Raw genomic sequence first — 18087 nt, 5'->3', positions numbered from 1 at the left:
GGGGAGCCCAGGGCTGTGTGTGTGTGGGAGGTTGGTGGGTTTTCCCGGTGCTGCCGGTTTGGGTTTGGGGAGTGGCAGAGCTCTGCTCTCCTCCCGGGGCCATCCAGGCTGTTCATCCAGTGTGGCTCAGGCTGCCGAGATCAGGAGTTAACCAGACCCTCAGTCAGGAGTCAGGAGCAGCTCTGCAAAGCTCTGCTGTAAAACCCTCACCTCTTCCTCTCTCTTTGCATCCTGGAGGCTGCTCCATTCCAGAGATCCTTCCCTGCCAAGGCCATTAACTGGGATTGGTGCAGGGAAGGGGACATTCCCTGCCTTGCACTGACAATGGTCACTGAGCTGCCCCATGCTGAAGGTCCTGTGAGGAACAGGAGCAGCTCTTCTGGTTGTATTTGCTTTATGAAGGGATATTTTGGGATTTCAGCCTTTTCCCTTGTGTCACCTCTTCTGTCCCTCTCTGGTGGGGATGTCACCGTGTGATAAATGCCACATGAAACTGAGCTTCAGATCAGGGATAAAGTCGACACTTGCTGAGTTTTCTTGAATTATCCTGAGAAGTTTATTGATCCAGAGCTGTCAATGGAGGGAAGAGTTCATTCTCAGCATGTGTCCCTCCACAGAAGGTACAGAGTCATCAGGCCAGCAGGGGAAAAAAGACTTCAGGAAGAGAATCTTGGCTGTGAGGGACTGGCCCAGGTTGCCCAGAGAAGCTGTGGCTGCCCCTGGATCCCTGGAAGTGTCCAAGGCCAGGTTGGACGGGGCTTGGAGCAACCTGGGCTAGGGGGAAGTGTCAGGGTTGGAAGTGAAAGGGCTTTTAAGGTCCCTTTCAACCCGAACCATCCTGGGATTCTGTGAAAATCCTGAGATGACTGAAAGACAGTTGGAATCAGTTCTTGTTGGAATTTGCAGCAGGCAGCAAGTACTGAGCTTGGTTCTTGGAAGTGGCTGTGAATCCAGAAACCTGGGCCCAAAACATCCTTTATCCCTCCTTCTCTCAGCTGTTGCTGATAGTTAGAAACAGCTGCTGAGAATTTGGGGGAAGGCTTAAGAGTCGGGAAGGACATGGGGAAAAGCCTGAAAATTCCTCACGTGAACGGTGATGACGAGAAAGTTAATTAATTAATGAGAAAAGTGACTGTCTTTGCTGTGAGACAAGTTTTGGATTAGGTGACCTCCAAAGGTCCCTGCCAGCCCAAATTCTTCTCCGTTGGACTCCGAGCCCGTGATTGACTGGCTCAATTATTTTCATTGAAAAAGTGTGAGGGAAAAGGGCAGGAAAACATGTCAGGTGCAATGAAACGTTGGTGTTTCAGCCGCGGCTGTTTGTGTAAAATAGGTCAGGGAACGGCTGCAAACTAATCACACGCCAAGCAGCGGGTCCAGATGGCACCTGCCCGCGGTCAGGGGGACTGGCACTGAGCTTCCCAGGGAAGAGAGCTTCCCAGGGAGGAGAAACTGGGTTGGGAAGTTCATTAAGAGCTGAGGAGTGTGTGTCGGAGAGGGGGAGAGCTGCTCATGGCCCTGAGGGTGAGGAGGGCATTGGGAGGAGAGCAGGAGAGCTGCTCACGGCCCTGAGGGTGAGGAGGGGCATTGGGAGGAGAGCAGGAGAGCTGCTCACGTCCCTGAGGGTGAGGAGGGGCATTGGGAGGAGAGGGAGAGAGCTGCTCACACCCCTGAGGGTGAGGAGGGGCACTGGGAGGAGAGCAGGAGAGCTGCTCACGGCCCTGAGGGTGAGGAGGGGCATTGGGAGGAGAGGGAGAGAGCTGCTCATGTCCTTGAGGGTGAGGAGGTCATTGGAAGGAGAGGGAGAGAGCTGCTCATGTCCCTGAGGATGAGGAGGGGCATTGGGAGGAGAGGGAAAGAGCTGCTCATGCCCCTGAGGGTGAGGAGGGAGGTTTTCTTGGTGTGCCCTCCCCTCTGATGGTTCCATCAGAACAGGTGAGGGATGTTGGAACTGAGAATCTGGAAGGATTTGTTAAAATTGGAGGTGATGCTCCCAGAGAAATGTTCCTCTCGAGTGGCCCACATGGGGCTGGGGTTGCTTGGGATGAGTTTTGGTGGCCCCACCACCAGACAGAGCCACAGAGGACCCGCTGTGTTGTGCTGGGGGAGGAAGGGTGGTTGGCAGGACTCCAGGAGACTCCATCCCTGTTTCCATCTGGATCCGGAGCGCTCGGCTGAGCTGGAGCCATCCCCTCTCCCTGTTCCTTGCCTCAGAATGCAGAGCAAGCCCAGAGGGTGAGAACTGAACTTGCCACAGGGGGAAATAACCCAGAAACTGTTCCAGGAAAACTCCCGATGGGCTCCCTCTGCTGTCAGGACTGGCCAAGGGCAGCTCAGCTGGGAGTGAGATGCCCAGTGTGGATGTTGGAGGGTCCCTGAGGGCTGTTTAAAGCCCTCTGGGCTGAAGGACTCCTCGTGTGGCTCCACTGGGTTCCCAACCCACAGGTTTCCATCGCAGAGTCCGAGCACTGCTCGTTTCATCAGTGCTGGGCCGAAGGAGGTCAGAGTGGAAGGCTGCAAACCCAGGGATGAATCCATGCTCTTCCAGTGTTTGTGGAGACTGTGCAGTTGGGCTCTTCCATCATTTGCTTCCTTATCCTGGTGCCACACGGATCTGCAGGCAGAGGGTGCCACGAACGGCAACTGCTGAGCTTTGGCTTCTTGGTTGGACTGGAGAGAACTGGATTTAAGAGGACTGAAGAGGTTGGATTCAGAGGGATTGTCAGTGCCATCACACATCCTTGTGGCATATCTTGGTGCCTGTTGGTCAGTCCAACTCCAGGGTCTGGAGCAGAGCCTCATCTCCCACCGCTCCAGGAGGGTTTGGGGACGTTCTCAGCTCAGTGATGCCCTGGGGGAACACTTGGGCCCCTTTTTCCAGCAGCCTTGGGCTGGTTTTGCAGGAGCTGCACAAGGAGAGCTCGCTCCAAGGTGATCCCAAGGGAGGGTGTCCCGTTCCCACACAGCTCCTGCAACTACCAGTGGGAAAAGGGAACGGGAGCACCAGGAGCCAAGTCAGTGGGGTCAATGGAAGTGGGATGGTGTCTGGACCTCAGGACCTCTCTGAGATGCCTCTGTGTCCGTTTGCTCTTCCCATTGGTGCTCAAGTCTCAAATCCACATCAGCATTTATCAGCCCAGTGTGTCATTCCAGTGACTAAAGCCAGGTGTGCACCACGTCACCTGCTCTCCTTGAAGCACCTGCAGTGGTGCTAATTGCTCACTGGTGTCACAGCAGTTGGATCTTGTGCCAGCTCCTCCATAATTTTCAAGATCCATCTTTTTGGTAAGTTCTCTCAGCCTGGAAGTTTTCAGGTCTTTGTTTCAGCTGATCAGAAGCTGCCTCTGCTTTGTCGTCGTGGTGACACAGGAGCCTCTTCCTGCTTCCTTTGGAATAACCCTGGCACAGGTTTGCCCAGAGAAGCTGTGGCTGCCCCTGGATCCCTGGAAGTGTCCAAGGCCAGGTTGGACAGGGCTTGGAGCAACCTGGGCTGGTGGAAGGTGTCCCTGCCCATGGCAGGGGTGGCACTGGGTGTGGTTTAAGGTTCCTTCCTGCCCAAACCATCCTGGGATTCTCTGAATGTATAAAATACAGGAACAAGGATGGCTTGCACAGGAACAGTTCTCGCTGTGGAAAACAAAGTTTCCAAAAAAAAAAATTTTTGAGCCTTTTGCTCAAGCAACTTCACAGCAATTCCCGGTGGGATTCTGTGGTGTGACCCTGGAATCCTTCAGCAGGTAGTGAGGGGTTTAAGGAGCCTTTGGCTGGGAGGGTGGGGAGGCCCTGGCACAGGTTGCCCAGAGAAGCTGTGGCTGCCCCTGGATCCCTGGAAGTGTCCAAGGCCAGGTTGGACAGGGCTTGGAGCAACCTGGGCTGGTGGAAGGTGTCCCTGCCCATGACAGGGGTGGCACTGGGTGTGGTTTAAGGTCCCTTCCCACCCAACCCATCCTGGGATCCTGTGACTCTCTGAAAGGATCTGGGATAAGCTCTGCGCAGTTCTCGGGATCTTCCCACTGCCCTTTCCAGAGCTGCCTCCCCACCTCTGGAGCTTTTGAAGGAGTGTTATAAATACAGGCCAGGGACTCGCTGAGCTGTGCTGAAAATTCTTTTGAACTTTGCTGCAGAAGCTTTGGCTGTTCTGATGTGAATGTACAAAACTGAGCTGAGCAGTCGCTGCCGGCCTCGGAACTGGGGGGGAAGTTCTAAACGCTCCATTTTGGTCCTGGATGCATTTTTTTTTTTTTTGCCAGTACAGAGATGTGGATGGGAATTATTTTCCAGGACAGAGCAGAAACTCTCCTTGGCTTTCTCTGGTTTTCTGTATCATCATTGTTAATGGAACTGTGTGGGGTCAGTCACAGGTCTGGGCAGTGCCAGGATTTCCTCCAGGGATTTATCCTGAGAGTCCAGGCAGGACCCTCGATGTGCTGAGTGTAACAAGGTGAAAGAGAGGAACGAAAGATGCACCAGCCTCTTGCAGGGAGAAGTTTCCAGGGTTGAGCTGCATCAGCCTGATGGATTTTATCTGGAGGGAAAAGCTGAAATCCTCATCTCCCAGCACCACATTTGGGAATTGCTCGGAGAGGAGAACAAGCAAGTTTAATTAGCATGTTTCCAGCAGGTTAAATTTCAGTTTTACAAGTGCAGAGTGGAATCTGCTTCCAGCTGGGAAGGGCTGGCTCCGAGCAGGGCCAGGAGAAGGAGTGAGGAGGAGCAGCAGTGCAGGGTCTGGGCTGCCTCCTCATCTCGTCCTTTTCCTTCTGTTTTCATTCCTGGAAAAAAAACACCTGGAAGGTGTCTCGGAGTGGCTACTCTGTCTTGGATGGGAGAGAAACCTGGGCATAACCTGCCATGTGTGGGGAGATGCCACGTGTCCAGTTTGGGAGGTATTCTGTGCCTTTTCCAGTTTGGGAGATGATCTGTGCCTTTTTTAACTTTGGGAGATGCCATGTGCCTTCTCCAGTTTGGAATATGCTGTGTTCCCTCTCCACTTTGGGAGATGCCATGTGTCTTCTCCAGTTTTGGGGATGCCACGTGCCTTTTCCAGTTTGGGAGATGCCATGTGCCTTTTCCAGTTTGGAATATGCAGTGTTCCCTCTCCACTTTGGGAGATGCCATGTGTCTTCTCCAGTTTTGGGGATGCCATGTGTCTTCTCCAGTTTTGGGGGTGCCATGTACCTTTTCCAGTTTGGAATATGCTGTGTTCCCTCTCCACTTTGGGAGACGCTGTGTGTCTTCTCTAGTTGGGAAATGCCGTGTGCCATCTCCAGTTTGGGAAGTGCTGTGTCTTCTCCAGTGTGGGAGATGCCATGTGCCCTCTCCAGCTTGGGATATTCCATGTCCCTTCTCCAGCTTGGGATATTCCATGTCCCTTCTCCAGCTTGGGATATTCCATGTGCCCTCTCCAGCTTGGGATATTCCATGTCCCTTCTCCAGCTTGGGATGTGCTTTGTCCCTTCTCCGGTTTTGGGAGACGCTTTGTGTCTTCTCCGCTTCTCTTTGTAATTTTCCACTATTAAAATGTAAATGTGGCCCTTCAGCTTGGAACTGTGCAGACATTTGCACTCCTCGTGCTTTGCTCCTTTCCATGAATATTTAACATGGAAGCAGCAAATCCAAACAACCCCGGAGCGTTGATTACACCCGGGTTCGTTCGGCTGCGGCGCGCGGGCGATCCGAGCCCGCTCCAGGTGCCTCTGGAGCATCTCGGGGCTTGGAACTCCTCAGGGAGCGGTGGTTGCATCCCACTCTCCTCGTGCCTGGGCAGGGAGCGGCGTGGGGCACCGGGAACGCCCGTGTTTCCCTTCTGGAGAGCAGAAATCCACCTTGGAACGCCGGGGGAAGCGGGGCTGGCTGGGGCACGGCGGAGCCGCTCGGAGCGGCGCTGTCATGGAAACTGAGGGGAGTCATTTTGCTGCGAGGAACCCAGTAAACAGACTTTGATTAAACTCTTGAGAAGGTGGAGAAGGGAATCTTCAAAGCTGATTGTATGAACCGGGCGAAGTTTTTTTTTGTTGTTGTTGTTTTTTGCTTTTTGGTTTTTTCTTTATTGCCTCTCCCTTCCCCGCCGGGGACGGTGGATTCAGGGGGATGGGATGAGGAAACCTTCCTCAGAACTGGAGACCTGGCAGAGGCTGGAGGGTGTCCTGTTTGCGGCTCCTGGAGCTCAGGCTCAGTGGTTTATCATCATCATGATTATTATTATTGTTGTTGTTGTTATTGTTATTATTGTTAGTGGTTTCAGGCAGGTTGAGGAGCGGTGGGACTGGCCAAAGTGTGTGTTGGGTCTCATCCAGCATTTTGGGACATCCTGGTACGTCTGAACACCCCTGGCCAGGAGTTCACCTGCCAAACCACAGCAGATCAGCTCTTCCCAGTATAACCTGGGCTCAGGAGCCAGCTGCCCATGTGGAACTGGCGTCTCCATGCTGAGGTTTGGCCCTTCAGCCACTGGTTGGGGAGCAGCTCCTCAGGTATCCTGCCAGCTCCAAGACCTGTTCCTGCTTCCCTGTCCCTGCTCTGAGACCAGGGGACAAGGAGCCCTGTCTCAGCAGTGTGTCCTCGGGGCCAAGGAGGCCAATGGGATCCTGGGGGGCATTTGGAAGAGCAGGTGGAGGGAGATGATCAGGGTTCTGCTGAACAGAAGACTAAACTCTCTGCACAGCTGAGGGTGACCTAATTTTTGGCTGACTGAAGCCACTCCGCTGTGCTGGAGAGGACTCAGAGCTGTGGAGCAGGTGGGACTGTGGCATCTTCACTGTCCCTGTGCTCGGGCTGAACTCTGGCTGTCCCAGGGCCGGGCACTGCTCATCCCAGGAGCAACTGAGGGAGCTGGGGGGGCTCATCCTGGAGCAAAGGAGGCTCAGGGGGGACCTTCTGGCTCTGCAAGTCCCTGCCAGGAGGGGGGAGCTGGGGGGGGTCGGGCTCTGCTGCCAGGGAACAAGGGACAGGCCAAGGGGAAACGGCCTCAGGCTGGGCCAGGGGAGGGTCAGGTTGGGGCTGAGGAGGAATTTGTTGCTGGAAAGGGTGGGGAGGCCTTGGCAGGGGCTGCCCAGGGAGGTTTGGAGTGCCCATCCCTGGAGGTGTCCCAGGAAGGCCTGGTCGTGGCACTGAGTGCTCTGGGCTGGGGGCCAAGGTGGGGATGGGGCCCAGGGTGGATCCATGGGCTGGGAGGGCTTTTTCAGCCTCAGGGATCCTGGGATTCTGTGATGCTGCTCAAAGCAAAGAGCTGTGGTTAGTTTGGTGCTCCCACCCTGGTCTCCATCAGAGCAGCAGGTGTTTCCCCAGGGTTTGCCTCAGAAGAGGGATGCACAGGAAGCCCCACCATGGGTCCCTTCCTCGCCTCTCCAAAAAACCCCACATCTATTGTGGGCATCTTTCCTGTCCTTCTGCCATCTGGCTGTGGCACAGACAACCTTCTCTTCCCCATTTCTCTTCCACATCCAACAGATTTCATCCCCCTTGCTGTCTGCGTCTCGTTGCATGTCACGGCCAAGAACATGGTTGTACCTCTCTGATTACATCTAATTTCTGCCCAGAAAGACCCAGGTTTGTGTTCTGTCTGCAGGGCAGAGCTTCCAGCCTGGCTGAGTGGAAGTCTGTGCTTTGCTGAGGGCTCTGGAAAAGCTCAGAGGTGTCTGGGGAGCGACTCCTCCACCGCCTGGATGAGCAGCAGCTCTGCTCCTCCGACTGCTCTCCCCCTGTCAGGCTGCCTGTGCTCCTCAGGGGGCTTTCCTGGGTGTGTCCTGGCATTTCTGGCTCTCCAGCCTCTGTGTGGAACCATCTGGTCCTGGTCCAGTTGCCTCCCTGGCAGCACAGTGGCCCTAGATGAGTCTGATGCAGTGCCATGGCAAAGCTCAGCGCTCAACTCGGGGCAGGTGAAGTGTCCATCACCTCAACCTCTGCTCTGGGGCTCCCCAGGGCTCTGCTGACCCAGGGGACACCTGGATCCTTGGAATGGGACACCTGAGAGCCTGGGCACCTTTGCAATGCACACATGTATCAGCTGAAGGTCTGTGCTGCTGTGACAGGGCTGGGAAGTGGCTTTGTCCCTCGTTTTTGGGAGTCCCTTGCCTGCAAACCCCCCTTTGGCAAGTGAACCCCCCCTGAGGGCCAGTTAAATGACACAGCCAGTGCAGGTCCCTCCTGTCTTTGAAGGAACTGCCTTTGCAGTGACACCTCTGTCCTCTTGACATGCCTCTGGAATTAAATACTCAGGAAGGACATTGAGGTGCTGGAGCAGGTCCAGAGGAGGGCAACTAGGCTGGGGAAGGGACTGGAGCACAAGTGCTGGGAGGAGAGGCTGAGGGAGCTGGGGGGGCTCAGCCTGGAGAGGAGGAGGCTCAGGGGAGACCTCCTCACTCTTTGCAACTCCCTGACAGGAGGGGGGAGCCGGGGGGGGTTGGTCTCTTTTCCCAGGCAACCATCAGCAAGACAAGAGGGCTCGGTCTTCAGCTGTGCCAGGGGAGGTTTAGATTGGATATCAGGAAGAATTTCTTTGCAGAGAGGGTGCTCAGCCATTGGAATGGGCTGCCCAGGGAAGTGGTGGATTCTCCATCCCTGGAGGTGTTTAAGGACAGACTGGATGTGGCATCAGTGCCATGGGCTGGGAACCACGGCGGGGTTGAAGCGAGGGTTGGGTTGGATGACCTCAGAGGTCCCTTCCAACCCAGCTGATTCTGTGATTCTATGAAACTTTGGCTTTACAACCTGTTCTGTGACCTGGATACCTTCACGTTCACTCCTGTAAAGGTTGTGCTTCGGGGACTCCTGCCCTTGATGTCGTGATAAATGGATTAGTGGCTGGAGAGTGGCCCTGGGCTGCTCCTCCAGCCCCTCTGTTCCTCCTCTGGATGTGAATCCCAGGCAGAGGTTGAGATTTTCTTTGTTTCTCAGCTGGATCCTGTCACTTTGGTGCTGGGAGGGAGCGCTGTGAATGTGGAAGGTGGTGGCTGGATGTGATTTATTTGACAGGCTGAGTTAAAGCACTTGCCCTGACCTGTGTCAGGAATTATAAAGTACCTTCTTTTTTACCAGGGAGTCCTTGAGCAACCTGTTTGTGCCTCACTGCCTGGTGGTTGGGGCTTGCTGGGAATATCTCACCACCCCCCCCGGCCCCGACCCGTTCACATCTCCCAGTGGGGAGGTTGTGCTGGTCCCAGTGGGGAGGGCAAGGCCCAGGACAGGTTCACTCCTGCTCAGTTAATCTGAGACAAACAGGAGCAGAGGAGACCTACAGGGTCTCCTGCATGGTGACCTTGCCTTGCAAGACAAAACCTGCTCTTACTTTTTGTCTTTTTTTTTTCTTTCCTTTTTTTCTTTTGTTTTTCTTTCTTTTATTTTTTTTTCTTTTTTTTCCTCTTTTTTTTTTCTAATTTCCTTTTCCCAGCTCTCCAACAGGATAATTCCATGGGAAACTTTGTATGAGTGGTTCAACATACAGTTAGGACTTTTTTCCTAAGCACTTAATACCAAAAAACTAATAATTAACTTATAAAACACACCAAAGGCAGCCTGGGGTAACCAGGAGAGTGACCTGGAAAGGGCTGAATGACATTCCTGGCTTCTCCCAGGACGGGGGGAGGAATATTCCATTGCCCACTCATGGAGCACCACGGGACAACCTCTGTGGGGCCTCACTGGTCCCTGGCTTGGATCACAGAATTATAGAATGGTTTGGGTGGGAAGGGACCTTAAAGCCCATCCACTGTCACCCCTGCCATGGGCAGGGACACCTTCCACTAGCCCAGGTTGCTCCAACCTGGCCTTGGACACTTCCAGGGATCCAGGGGCAGCCACAGCTTCTCTGGGCAACCTGGGCCAGGGCCTGCCCACCCTCCCAACCAGCAATTCCTTCCCAGTATCCTATCTGACCCTGCCCTCTGGCACTGGGAAGTCATTCCCTGTGTCCTGTCCAGATCCTTGTCCCCAGTCCCTCTCCAGCTCTCCTGGAGCCCCTTTAGGCCCTGGAAGGTGTAGCAGGCTCAGGTGGACTCTGTGGCAGGACCATGCTGAGCTCAGCCTGGGAACTGAGGCTGTGAGCTCACAGAGTTTCTTGGGTTTCCCCTGTGGTGTTGGTCCCTGCAAGCCCACCATGGATGTACTCACATGACCAGTTTGGAATCATAGAATTCCAGAATCATTTAGACTGGAAAAACCCTCCCAGCCCATGGATCCACCCTGGGCCCCATCCCCACCTTGTCCCCCAGCCCAGAGCACTGAGTGCCACGGCCAGGCCTTCCTGGGACACCTCCAGGGATGGGCACTCCAAACCACCTCAAGAAACCTCCTTGCATTTCCAATGGTTACTTCCAGTTCCTAATACTTTTTAAATCTTCCAGCACCGTTTGGACATGGCACCCATTTGATATTTCCTTTCTCACGTTTTTTCCAAATTGGTTTTCTGGGAGCAATTTAGTACAAAACTAAACTGTCTCCTGGAGATCTGTCCCGTGCCTGGGTGACACCAGAACTTAGCTTGGTGAGCCTTGTCCTGCCTTGGTGGGACATCCCAAGGCCACGTGTGGATGTGGCACTCGGGTTAACGGTGACCTTTGCAGTGCCAGGTGACGGTTGGACTCGATGGTCCCCGAGGGCTTTGCCAACCCTTTTTTTCTGTGATTCCGGAGTTTTGACCCGTTTTTCCTGCTGGATGTGGGTGCTGTGGGCAGGTGGTGGTGGCGGCAGGAGTTTGGGAACGTGGACACTGCCGGCAGAAATTCCCCCCTGCACGTGGTTGGAACTCATGAGGGAACAAGCTGCATCGCGTTGCTACAGCAACAGGGAGAGTTGCGGGCGCCTGAAATTCTTGTACTTTGAACTGAAAATATTCCTCGGAAAAATATTCCGAGCGCGGCCGCACGGCACGGCTGGGGAGGGCCTTCAGGGGGCTTGGGTCATGGATGACACAGGTTGGGGGCCTCGGGCAGGTCCATTCTCTGCAGCCCATGGGAGCATGTTCGGGAATCCCCTGTGGAAGGTGCCACGGCAGAGGTGGCCTTGGAAGGGACGGTTTTGGATGCAGAAGGGGTGGGAGGTCCCTGTTAGCGGGATTGCACCGTTCCTGAGCCTGCTTGGAGCAGGAGAATGGGAGACTCCCTGTGATGTACCTGTCCCTTGCTTTGGCCACTGTGGTGGTACCAGGAAGGGGCTGGACCTGCCTGACTCCGGGTTCCCCGCTGGGTGTTGCCACAAACCTTTAAGTCTGTTAAACTTTGGGATGGAAATGGACTCATTAAACAGAATATAGGAAAATCTGTCTTTCGTGACAGGAGTTCTCCTCTATCCTGGCAATTCCTGCTCTCCCAGCTCAACCCCACATACATTCCCTGGAGAAGGGGAGATTGAGAGGAGACCTCGCTGCAGTTATATCTTCCTCGAGTAGGGAAAAGGAAGGGCAGGCCCTGAGCTCTGCTCTGTGGGGACCAGGGACAGCACCCAGGGAATGGTCTGGAGTCAGGGCAGGGTCAGGTTGGATCTCAGGAAAAGATTCTTCCCCCAGAGGGTGGCTGGGCACTGACCAGGCTCCCCAGGGCAGTGGGCACAGCCGAAGGCTGCCAGAGCTCCAGGAGGTTTGGATGATGCTCTCAGGCACAGGGTGGGATTGTTGGGGTGTCTTATTCAGGGCCAGGAGTTGGACTGGATGATCCTTGCACGTCCCTCCTGACTCAGCACATCCTGAGCTTCTGGTGGTTCCCCCGTCCTGCAAACCACCCCCGCCCAACCAACCACCCCCTCCCAACCAACCACCACCTCCCAACCAACCCTCACCTCCCAACCAACCACCACCTCCCAGGAAACGACCACCTCCCAACCAACCCTCACCTCCCAACCAACCACCACCTCCCAGGAAACGACCACCTCCCAACCAACCACCACCTCCCAACCAACCACCACCTCCCAACCAACCCTCACCTCCCAACCAACCCTCATCTCCCAACCAACCACCACCTCCCAATCAACCATCACCTCCCAATCAACCACCGCCTCCCAACCAACCACCACCTCCCAGGAAACGACCACCTCCCAACCAACCACCACCTCCCAACCAACCACCACCTCCCAACCAACCACCACCTCCCAACCAACCACCACCTCCCAGGAAACGACCACCTCCCAACCAACCACCACCTCCCAACCAACCACCACCTCCCAACCAACCCTCACCTCCCAACCAACCCTCACCTCCCAACCAACCCTCATCTCCCAACCAACCACCACCTCCCAATCAACCACCACCTCCCAATCAACCATCACCTCCCAATCAACCACCGCCTCCCAACCAACCACCACCTCCCAGGAAACCCTCACCTCCCAACCAACCCTCACCTCCCAACCAACCCTCACCTCCCAATCAACCACCACCTCCCAACCAACCCTCACCTCCCAGCCAACCACCACCTCCCAACCAACCACCCCCTCCCAACCAACCCTCACCTCCCAACCAACCATCACCTCCCAAGAAACCACCCCCTCCCAACCAACCCTCACCTCCCAACCAACCCTCACCTCCCAACCAACCCTCACCTCCCAACCAACCCTCACCTCCCAGCCAACCCTCACCTCCCAACCCGAGCGCGGCCAACACCTCCCACCCTCCCACGGTCTAACAACCCCCCTTTCCGTGTCTCCCCCAGTGCCTTTCCGAGAGACGCCGAGCTACACGAAGCGGCGGCGGATCCTGGGCGGCGGCGGCCTGGCGTCCCCGCGCCTGCTGCAGCGCTCGGCCAGCGACAACAACCTGAAGGCCGAGAGCCGCGCGTCCTACTCGCCGGTGCCGTCGCTGCGCAGCCTCCCGCCCCAGCTGCTGGTGCAGATGCAGGAGGCGGCGGCCGGGGTGGTGGTGGCGGCGGGGGACGGCGGCCTGGCCGGCTCGGGCAGCGCCCGCAGCGCCCACAGCCGCTCGCCCTCCCTGCAGCGCGTGCAGGAGGAGAAGGAGGCCGACCTGCCCACGCTCCGCAGGAGCAGCCGCGGCAAGGCCAGGTACGGGTGGGCGCGAGGAGAGCGGGGGAGAGGGCGTGCTGTGGCATGGGGGGGTTGTGACCCCGTGCCTGTATGGGATCGGGTGCTGCGGGGTTCCGGGTGGGAAGTGGGAAGGGTGGTGGAGCTTGGTGAAGCTCCTGCAAGGAGTTGGCTGGTCAAGAGGCAGAGCGAGGGTGTCCCGTGGCTGGCATGTGCCCTCACACCTGTATGGCATTGGGCACCACAGGATCCCGGGTGAGAAGTGGAAAGGTTGGCGGAGCTTGGTGAAGCTCCTGCAAGGAGTTGGATGGCCAAGAGCCAGAGCGAGGGTGTCCCATGGCTGGCACGTGCCTCCACACCTGTATGGGATCGGGCAGCTGTGTGGCATCCCAGGTGGGAAGCAGGAAGGCCACTGGGGCCCAGTGAAGTTCCTGCAAGGAGTTGGCTGACCAAGAGCCAGAGCGAAGGTGTCCTATGGCTGGCACATGCCTTCACACCCGTACAGGATCAGGCACCTGTGTGGGATACCGACTGGGAAGCAGGAAGGCTGGCAGAGCTTGGTGAAGCTCCTGCAAGGAGTTGGCTGGTCAAGAGGCAGAGTGAGGGTGTCCTGTGGCTGGCATGTGCTCTCACACCTGTATGGCATTGGGCACCACAGGATCCCGGGTGAGAAGTGGAAAGGTTGGCGGAGCTTGGTGAGGCTCCTGCAAGGAGTTGGATGGCCAAGAGGAACAGAGTGAGGGTGTCCCGTGCCTGGCATGCGCCCTCACACCCGTATGGGATCAGGCAGCTGTGTGGCATCCCAGGTGGGAAGCAGGAAGGGTGGTGGAGCCCCGATGAAGCTCCTGCAAGGAGCGGGGCTGGCCAAGAGGAGCAGAGGGAAGGTGTCCCATGCCATGGCTGGTGTGTGCCCTCACACCTGTGTGGGATCGGGCACCACGAGGTCCTGGGTGGGAAGCAGGAAGGGCTCCTGTGAGGGGCAGGGCTGGCCAAGGGCCAGAGGGAGGGTGTCCCATGCCATGGCCAGAGGGTGCTGCCCATACACCTGTATGGGATTGAGCCCCACGGGATCGGGCACCACGGGATCCCAGGGGGACGCAGGAAGGCCAGCGGAGCCGGGTGAAGCTCCTGGGTGCAGGCCTTGGCACAGGCACCGGGGGGGTTCCCCCCAGCCCCCCCCAGCCCCCGGTGTGCCCGTGGCTCTCGGGAAGGTGCTGAGCCCGCGTCGCGCTGGCGTTGCCATGACGATGGATGTGCGTCTGGAAAACTAATCCTGGGAGGTGGCACCTTGCAGGGAAGGCAACGCCTGGCACATCCCAGCCCACCCGTGGGTGCCGTGGTTGTCGGGGACGTCGTGGTTGTCGTGGTTGTTGTGGCTGTCGTGGTGTTGTGGTTGCTGATGTGTCACCCACGGATCCAGCTGCTCAGCCAAACCCACCAGCTTGGCACTGTGTGGTGGGCACCCTTGTCCCATCCCTGAGTGTTGCTGGATGGTGTCCTTGTGGTTCTGGTGGCCCGTGGGTGTGGGAGCGCAGTGGATCCCACGATTATCCCGCTGCTCCCCGTCACTTGCCGGCCATTCCAGTGGGAATGTTGGCTCCAACGCTGGTCACGCTGTTGGATGGGCACAGGCACCCATCCTGGTGCAGGGGGGTGGCTCTGTGCCACCCGTGTGCTGTGGGGCTGTGGGACAGCAGGAGGTTCCTTTTGGTGACTGCGGGGTCAGGCTTTGCTTTCGGAGTCCTGTCAGAACCATGGAATCATGGAGCGGTTTGGGTGGGAAGGGACCTTAAAACTCATCCAGTTCCACCCCTCTGCCATGGACAGGGACACTTTCCACTGGCCCAGGTTGCTCCAATCTGGCCTTGGACACTTCCAGGGATCCAGGGGCAGCCACAACTTCTCTGGCCAACCTGTGCCAGGGCCCCACCACCCTCCTATCCAGGAATTCCTTCCCAATATCCCATCTCTCCCTGCCCTCTGGCACTGGGAAGCCATTCCCTGTGTCCTGTCCCTCCAGGCCTTGTCCCCAGTCCCTCTCCAGCTCTCCTGGAGCCCCTTTAGGCCCTACCAGGGGCTCTCAGCTCTCCCTGGAGCCTTCTCTTCTCCAGTGGAACCCCCCCCAGCTCTCCCAGCCTGGCTCCAGAGCAGAGGGAATCCAGCACTTGGAGCATCTCTGGGGCCTCCCTGGACTCTCTCCAGCAGCTCCACGTCCTCCTGCCGTTGTTCCCAGGGCTGGAGGCAGCTCTGCAGGGGGGTCTCACCCGAGTGGGGAATTTAGGGAAAAAGAAACACATCAATGAATGAAAAATAACAAACCCAAATGTAAAATAGCTGCTCCAGGGGAAGAAAACCGAACCAGTCAAGTACCTGCCGGGGCTCTTAATTAATAGTTTAACTCAGGAAAAGTTGCAGGATGTTTTCCAAACAGCTCAAAGGAGGCATCTGCTCCACGGGCAACTCCAGAAGAAAGCAGAGGGATGTTAGAAGAGCCAATGGTGGATTATGGGATGGGGAACAGCCCTGGTCAAAGCCAGGGATGGCACCTCCGAGTGCTGCCCGTGGCAAGGATGGGGGAGGTGAAAGATTTCCTGAAAACCATCAAGGATGAGGGGAAAAAAAGCCTCTGCTTTGAAGAGAGATTTAGGAGAGCAGGATTGTTACCTTAGAAACCAGATGAACGGGAGGAAATATGGGAAGAATATTGAAAATACTGAGTGGCTGACGGGAGGGAAGTGGGGAACCTCTGCCTGTTCCATGGCACAAGGAGAGAGAGGATGCAGGGAAGTTGTTGGGAAGCCACACAAACCCAGGCTGACACAGGGGGGCTTCCCAGCCTGGGGTTGTTTCAGGAATTTGGGATGTTGCTGGAGCTTGTTCTAAAGACACGAGGAGGTTTGGTGTGGGTAAAAAAATTCTGTGGGCTTTTATAATTTATGAGGTTTAGGAAGTATTCCCAAAATAACCCGGAGCAGCTGGTGACCAGGAAGGAGGAGAAGAGGAGCTGTACCCAACTGGGCAGTTCCCAGTGAGGGGAGGGCAGGAATACGGCCAGAGAGGGAGATGGCAGGAATTTGGGGTCTGCTATGAGCTTGTTTTGTAAAAGATACATAGAAAAGTGCATTTTACTCCATTATTTTCAGGTACTTGTACATTTTTTCAGGGATAGGAGAATCATGGAGTTCATTGCACTGAGTTTAAAGGGAGGTGAAAGTCCCGTGTGGGAAACCTGCGTGTTCAGGGATTCCCAGGATCGTTAAGGTTGGAAAAGAACTTTAAGATCGTGGAGTTCAACCATCAACCCACCACCACCACGTTCACCACTGACCCATGTCCTCAAGTGCCACAGACACAGGATTTTTGAACACTTCCAGGGATGGGCACTCCAAACCTCCCTGGGCAGCCCCTGCCAAGGCCTCCCCACCCTTTCCAGCAACAAATTCCTCCTCAGCCCCAACCTGACCCTCCCCTGGCCCAGCCTGAGGCCGTTTCCCCTTGGCCTGTCCCTTGTTCCCTGGCAGCAGAGCCTGACCCCCCCCCGGCTCCCCCCTCCTGTCAGGGACTTGCAGAGCCAGAAGGTCCCCCCTGAGCCTCCTTTGCTCCAGGATGAGCCCCCCCAGCTCCCTCAGGAGTTCTCCAGCCCCTTCCCAGCTCCCTTCCCTTCCCTGCACACGCTCCAGCCCCTCCATATCTTTCTAGTCATGTGAGGCCCAAAACTGATGTTCAGAAAATGACTGGACGTGGCACTCAGTGCTCTGGGCTGGGTGACAAGGTGGGAATTGGTCCCAGGTTTGACTTGATGATCCTGGAGATCTTGCCCAGCCTCAGCGATCCTGTGGTTCCCCCGCCGTGCGCACACGGACACTTCCCACAGAGTTATGTGCTAACAAGTGTTTAGAGCAGCTAATTAACGGTGGTGTTTTGTTTGGCTCAGTATTCCTTTCACTTGTTATTGGCCTTATCACTCTCCCAGTCGGTTCCCAGCGTGTTTGTGTTGGTTTGACAGAGCTTTTATTTGCTGGCGGGCTGGTGGAGCGGAGCAGTGATCCTTATCTCAGCCCGGTTCTCAGTTCCCAGGGATGTTTCATTTTCAAACAAAAAAGCCTTCACTTTGTGCTAAATGACAAGGCATCCATAAACATGCAGAGTCCTCTCACATCTTCCTTGAAAAGTCTTGCAGAGAAATTGATTCTGGGTCAGATTTTTATTAGAGTAAATATCAAGAAAATTTAGCGTCTGCAGCGTCGCCCCGGTTCTTTATTCTGAGGGTGAAAACTCGCAGCAAAATTCTGATTGTTTTGCAAATATATTCAGGATGTCAAAGAGAATTCAAATGAAAACTGGTTTAGCATGAGGGTGTAGTTTTTTCCAGAAATGATGTGCTGAAGCACCTCGTGCTGCAATGGCCTTGGGAGGAAAAGACTTGGGCGATGCTGGAGGTTAATCCATAGGATGATGGAAGGGTTTGGTTTGGAATGGATGTCAAAGCCCATCCAGTTCCACCCTCTGCCATGGGCAGGGACACCTTCCACTAGACCAGGCTGCTCCAAGCCATGTCCAACCTGGCCCTGAAATCCTTGGATGAGCCTTGCACGGCGTGTCCCCAAATGCCTTTGGTGCTCGTCTGCCTTTGTCCATAACCTGCTCCTGGGGGGGACCCCCAGAGTGGATGTTGTTGACATGATTGGCTCTGAACCCCCCAGTTGCTTCGTGGGTCGTTGGGACCCCCGGGAGGACCAGAAGGGTCTGATGCACAGACATCACCTCCCGTCCTTGGGAAGCCTCGTTGATGGACGTTCCCTGGTGTTTTCCTTGCTCCTGCCTCTCTCTGTCTTCACTGTTTGGAAGTTTTCTAACATCTGACCCAAACATTCCTTCCTGTGGTTGTTACACCACGTTTACACTGTTGTCCCACTCCTTCACAGAATCCCTGAGGTTGGAAAAGCCCTCCCAGCCCATGGATCCACCCTGGGCCCCATCCCCACCTTGGCCCCCAGCCCAGAGCACTCAGTGCCACGGCCAGGCCTTCCTGGGACACCTCCAGGGATGGGCACTCCAAACCTCCCTGGGCAGCCCCTGCCAAGGCCTCCCCACCCTTTCCAGCAACAAATTCCTCCTCAGCCCCAA

General features: G+C 56.0%; 1 protein-coding gene across 1 annotated transcript in view; it reads left to right on the top strand.

Annotated features, from left to right (window-relative positions):
* SHANK3 (SH3 and multiple ankyrin repeat domains 3) overlaps positions 1 to 18087 on the top strand; it is a 242417-nt gene that overhangs the window by 72765 nt on the left and 151565 nt on the right. Inside the window, 1 exon segment of the mRNA XM_032688085.1 lies at positions 12636 to 12981. Coding sequence (XP_032543976.1) covers positions 12636 to 12981 — 346 coding nt within the window.

The sequence above is a fragment of the Chiroxiphia lanceolata genome, chromosome 5, assembly GCF_009829145.1.
Source record: "Chiroxiphia lanceolata isolate bChiLan1 chromosome 5, bChiLan1.pri, whole genome shotgun sequence".
Lineage (NCBI taxonomy): Eukaryota > Metazoa > Chordata > Aves > Passeriformes > Pipridae > Chiroxiphia > Chiroxiphia lanceolata.
The sequence above is the reverse complement of the archived record's forward strand: the minus strand, read 5'-3'. Positions and strand labels throughout refer to the sequence as shown.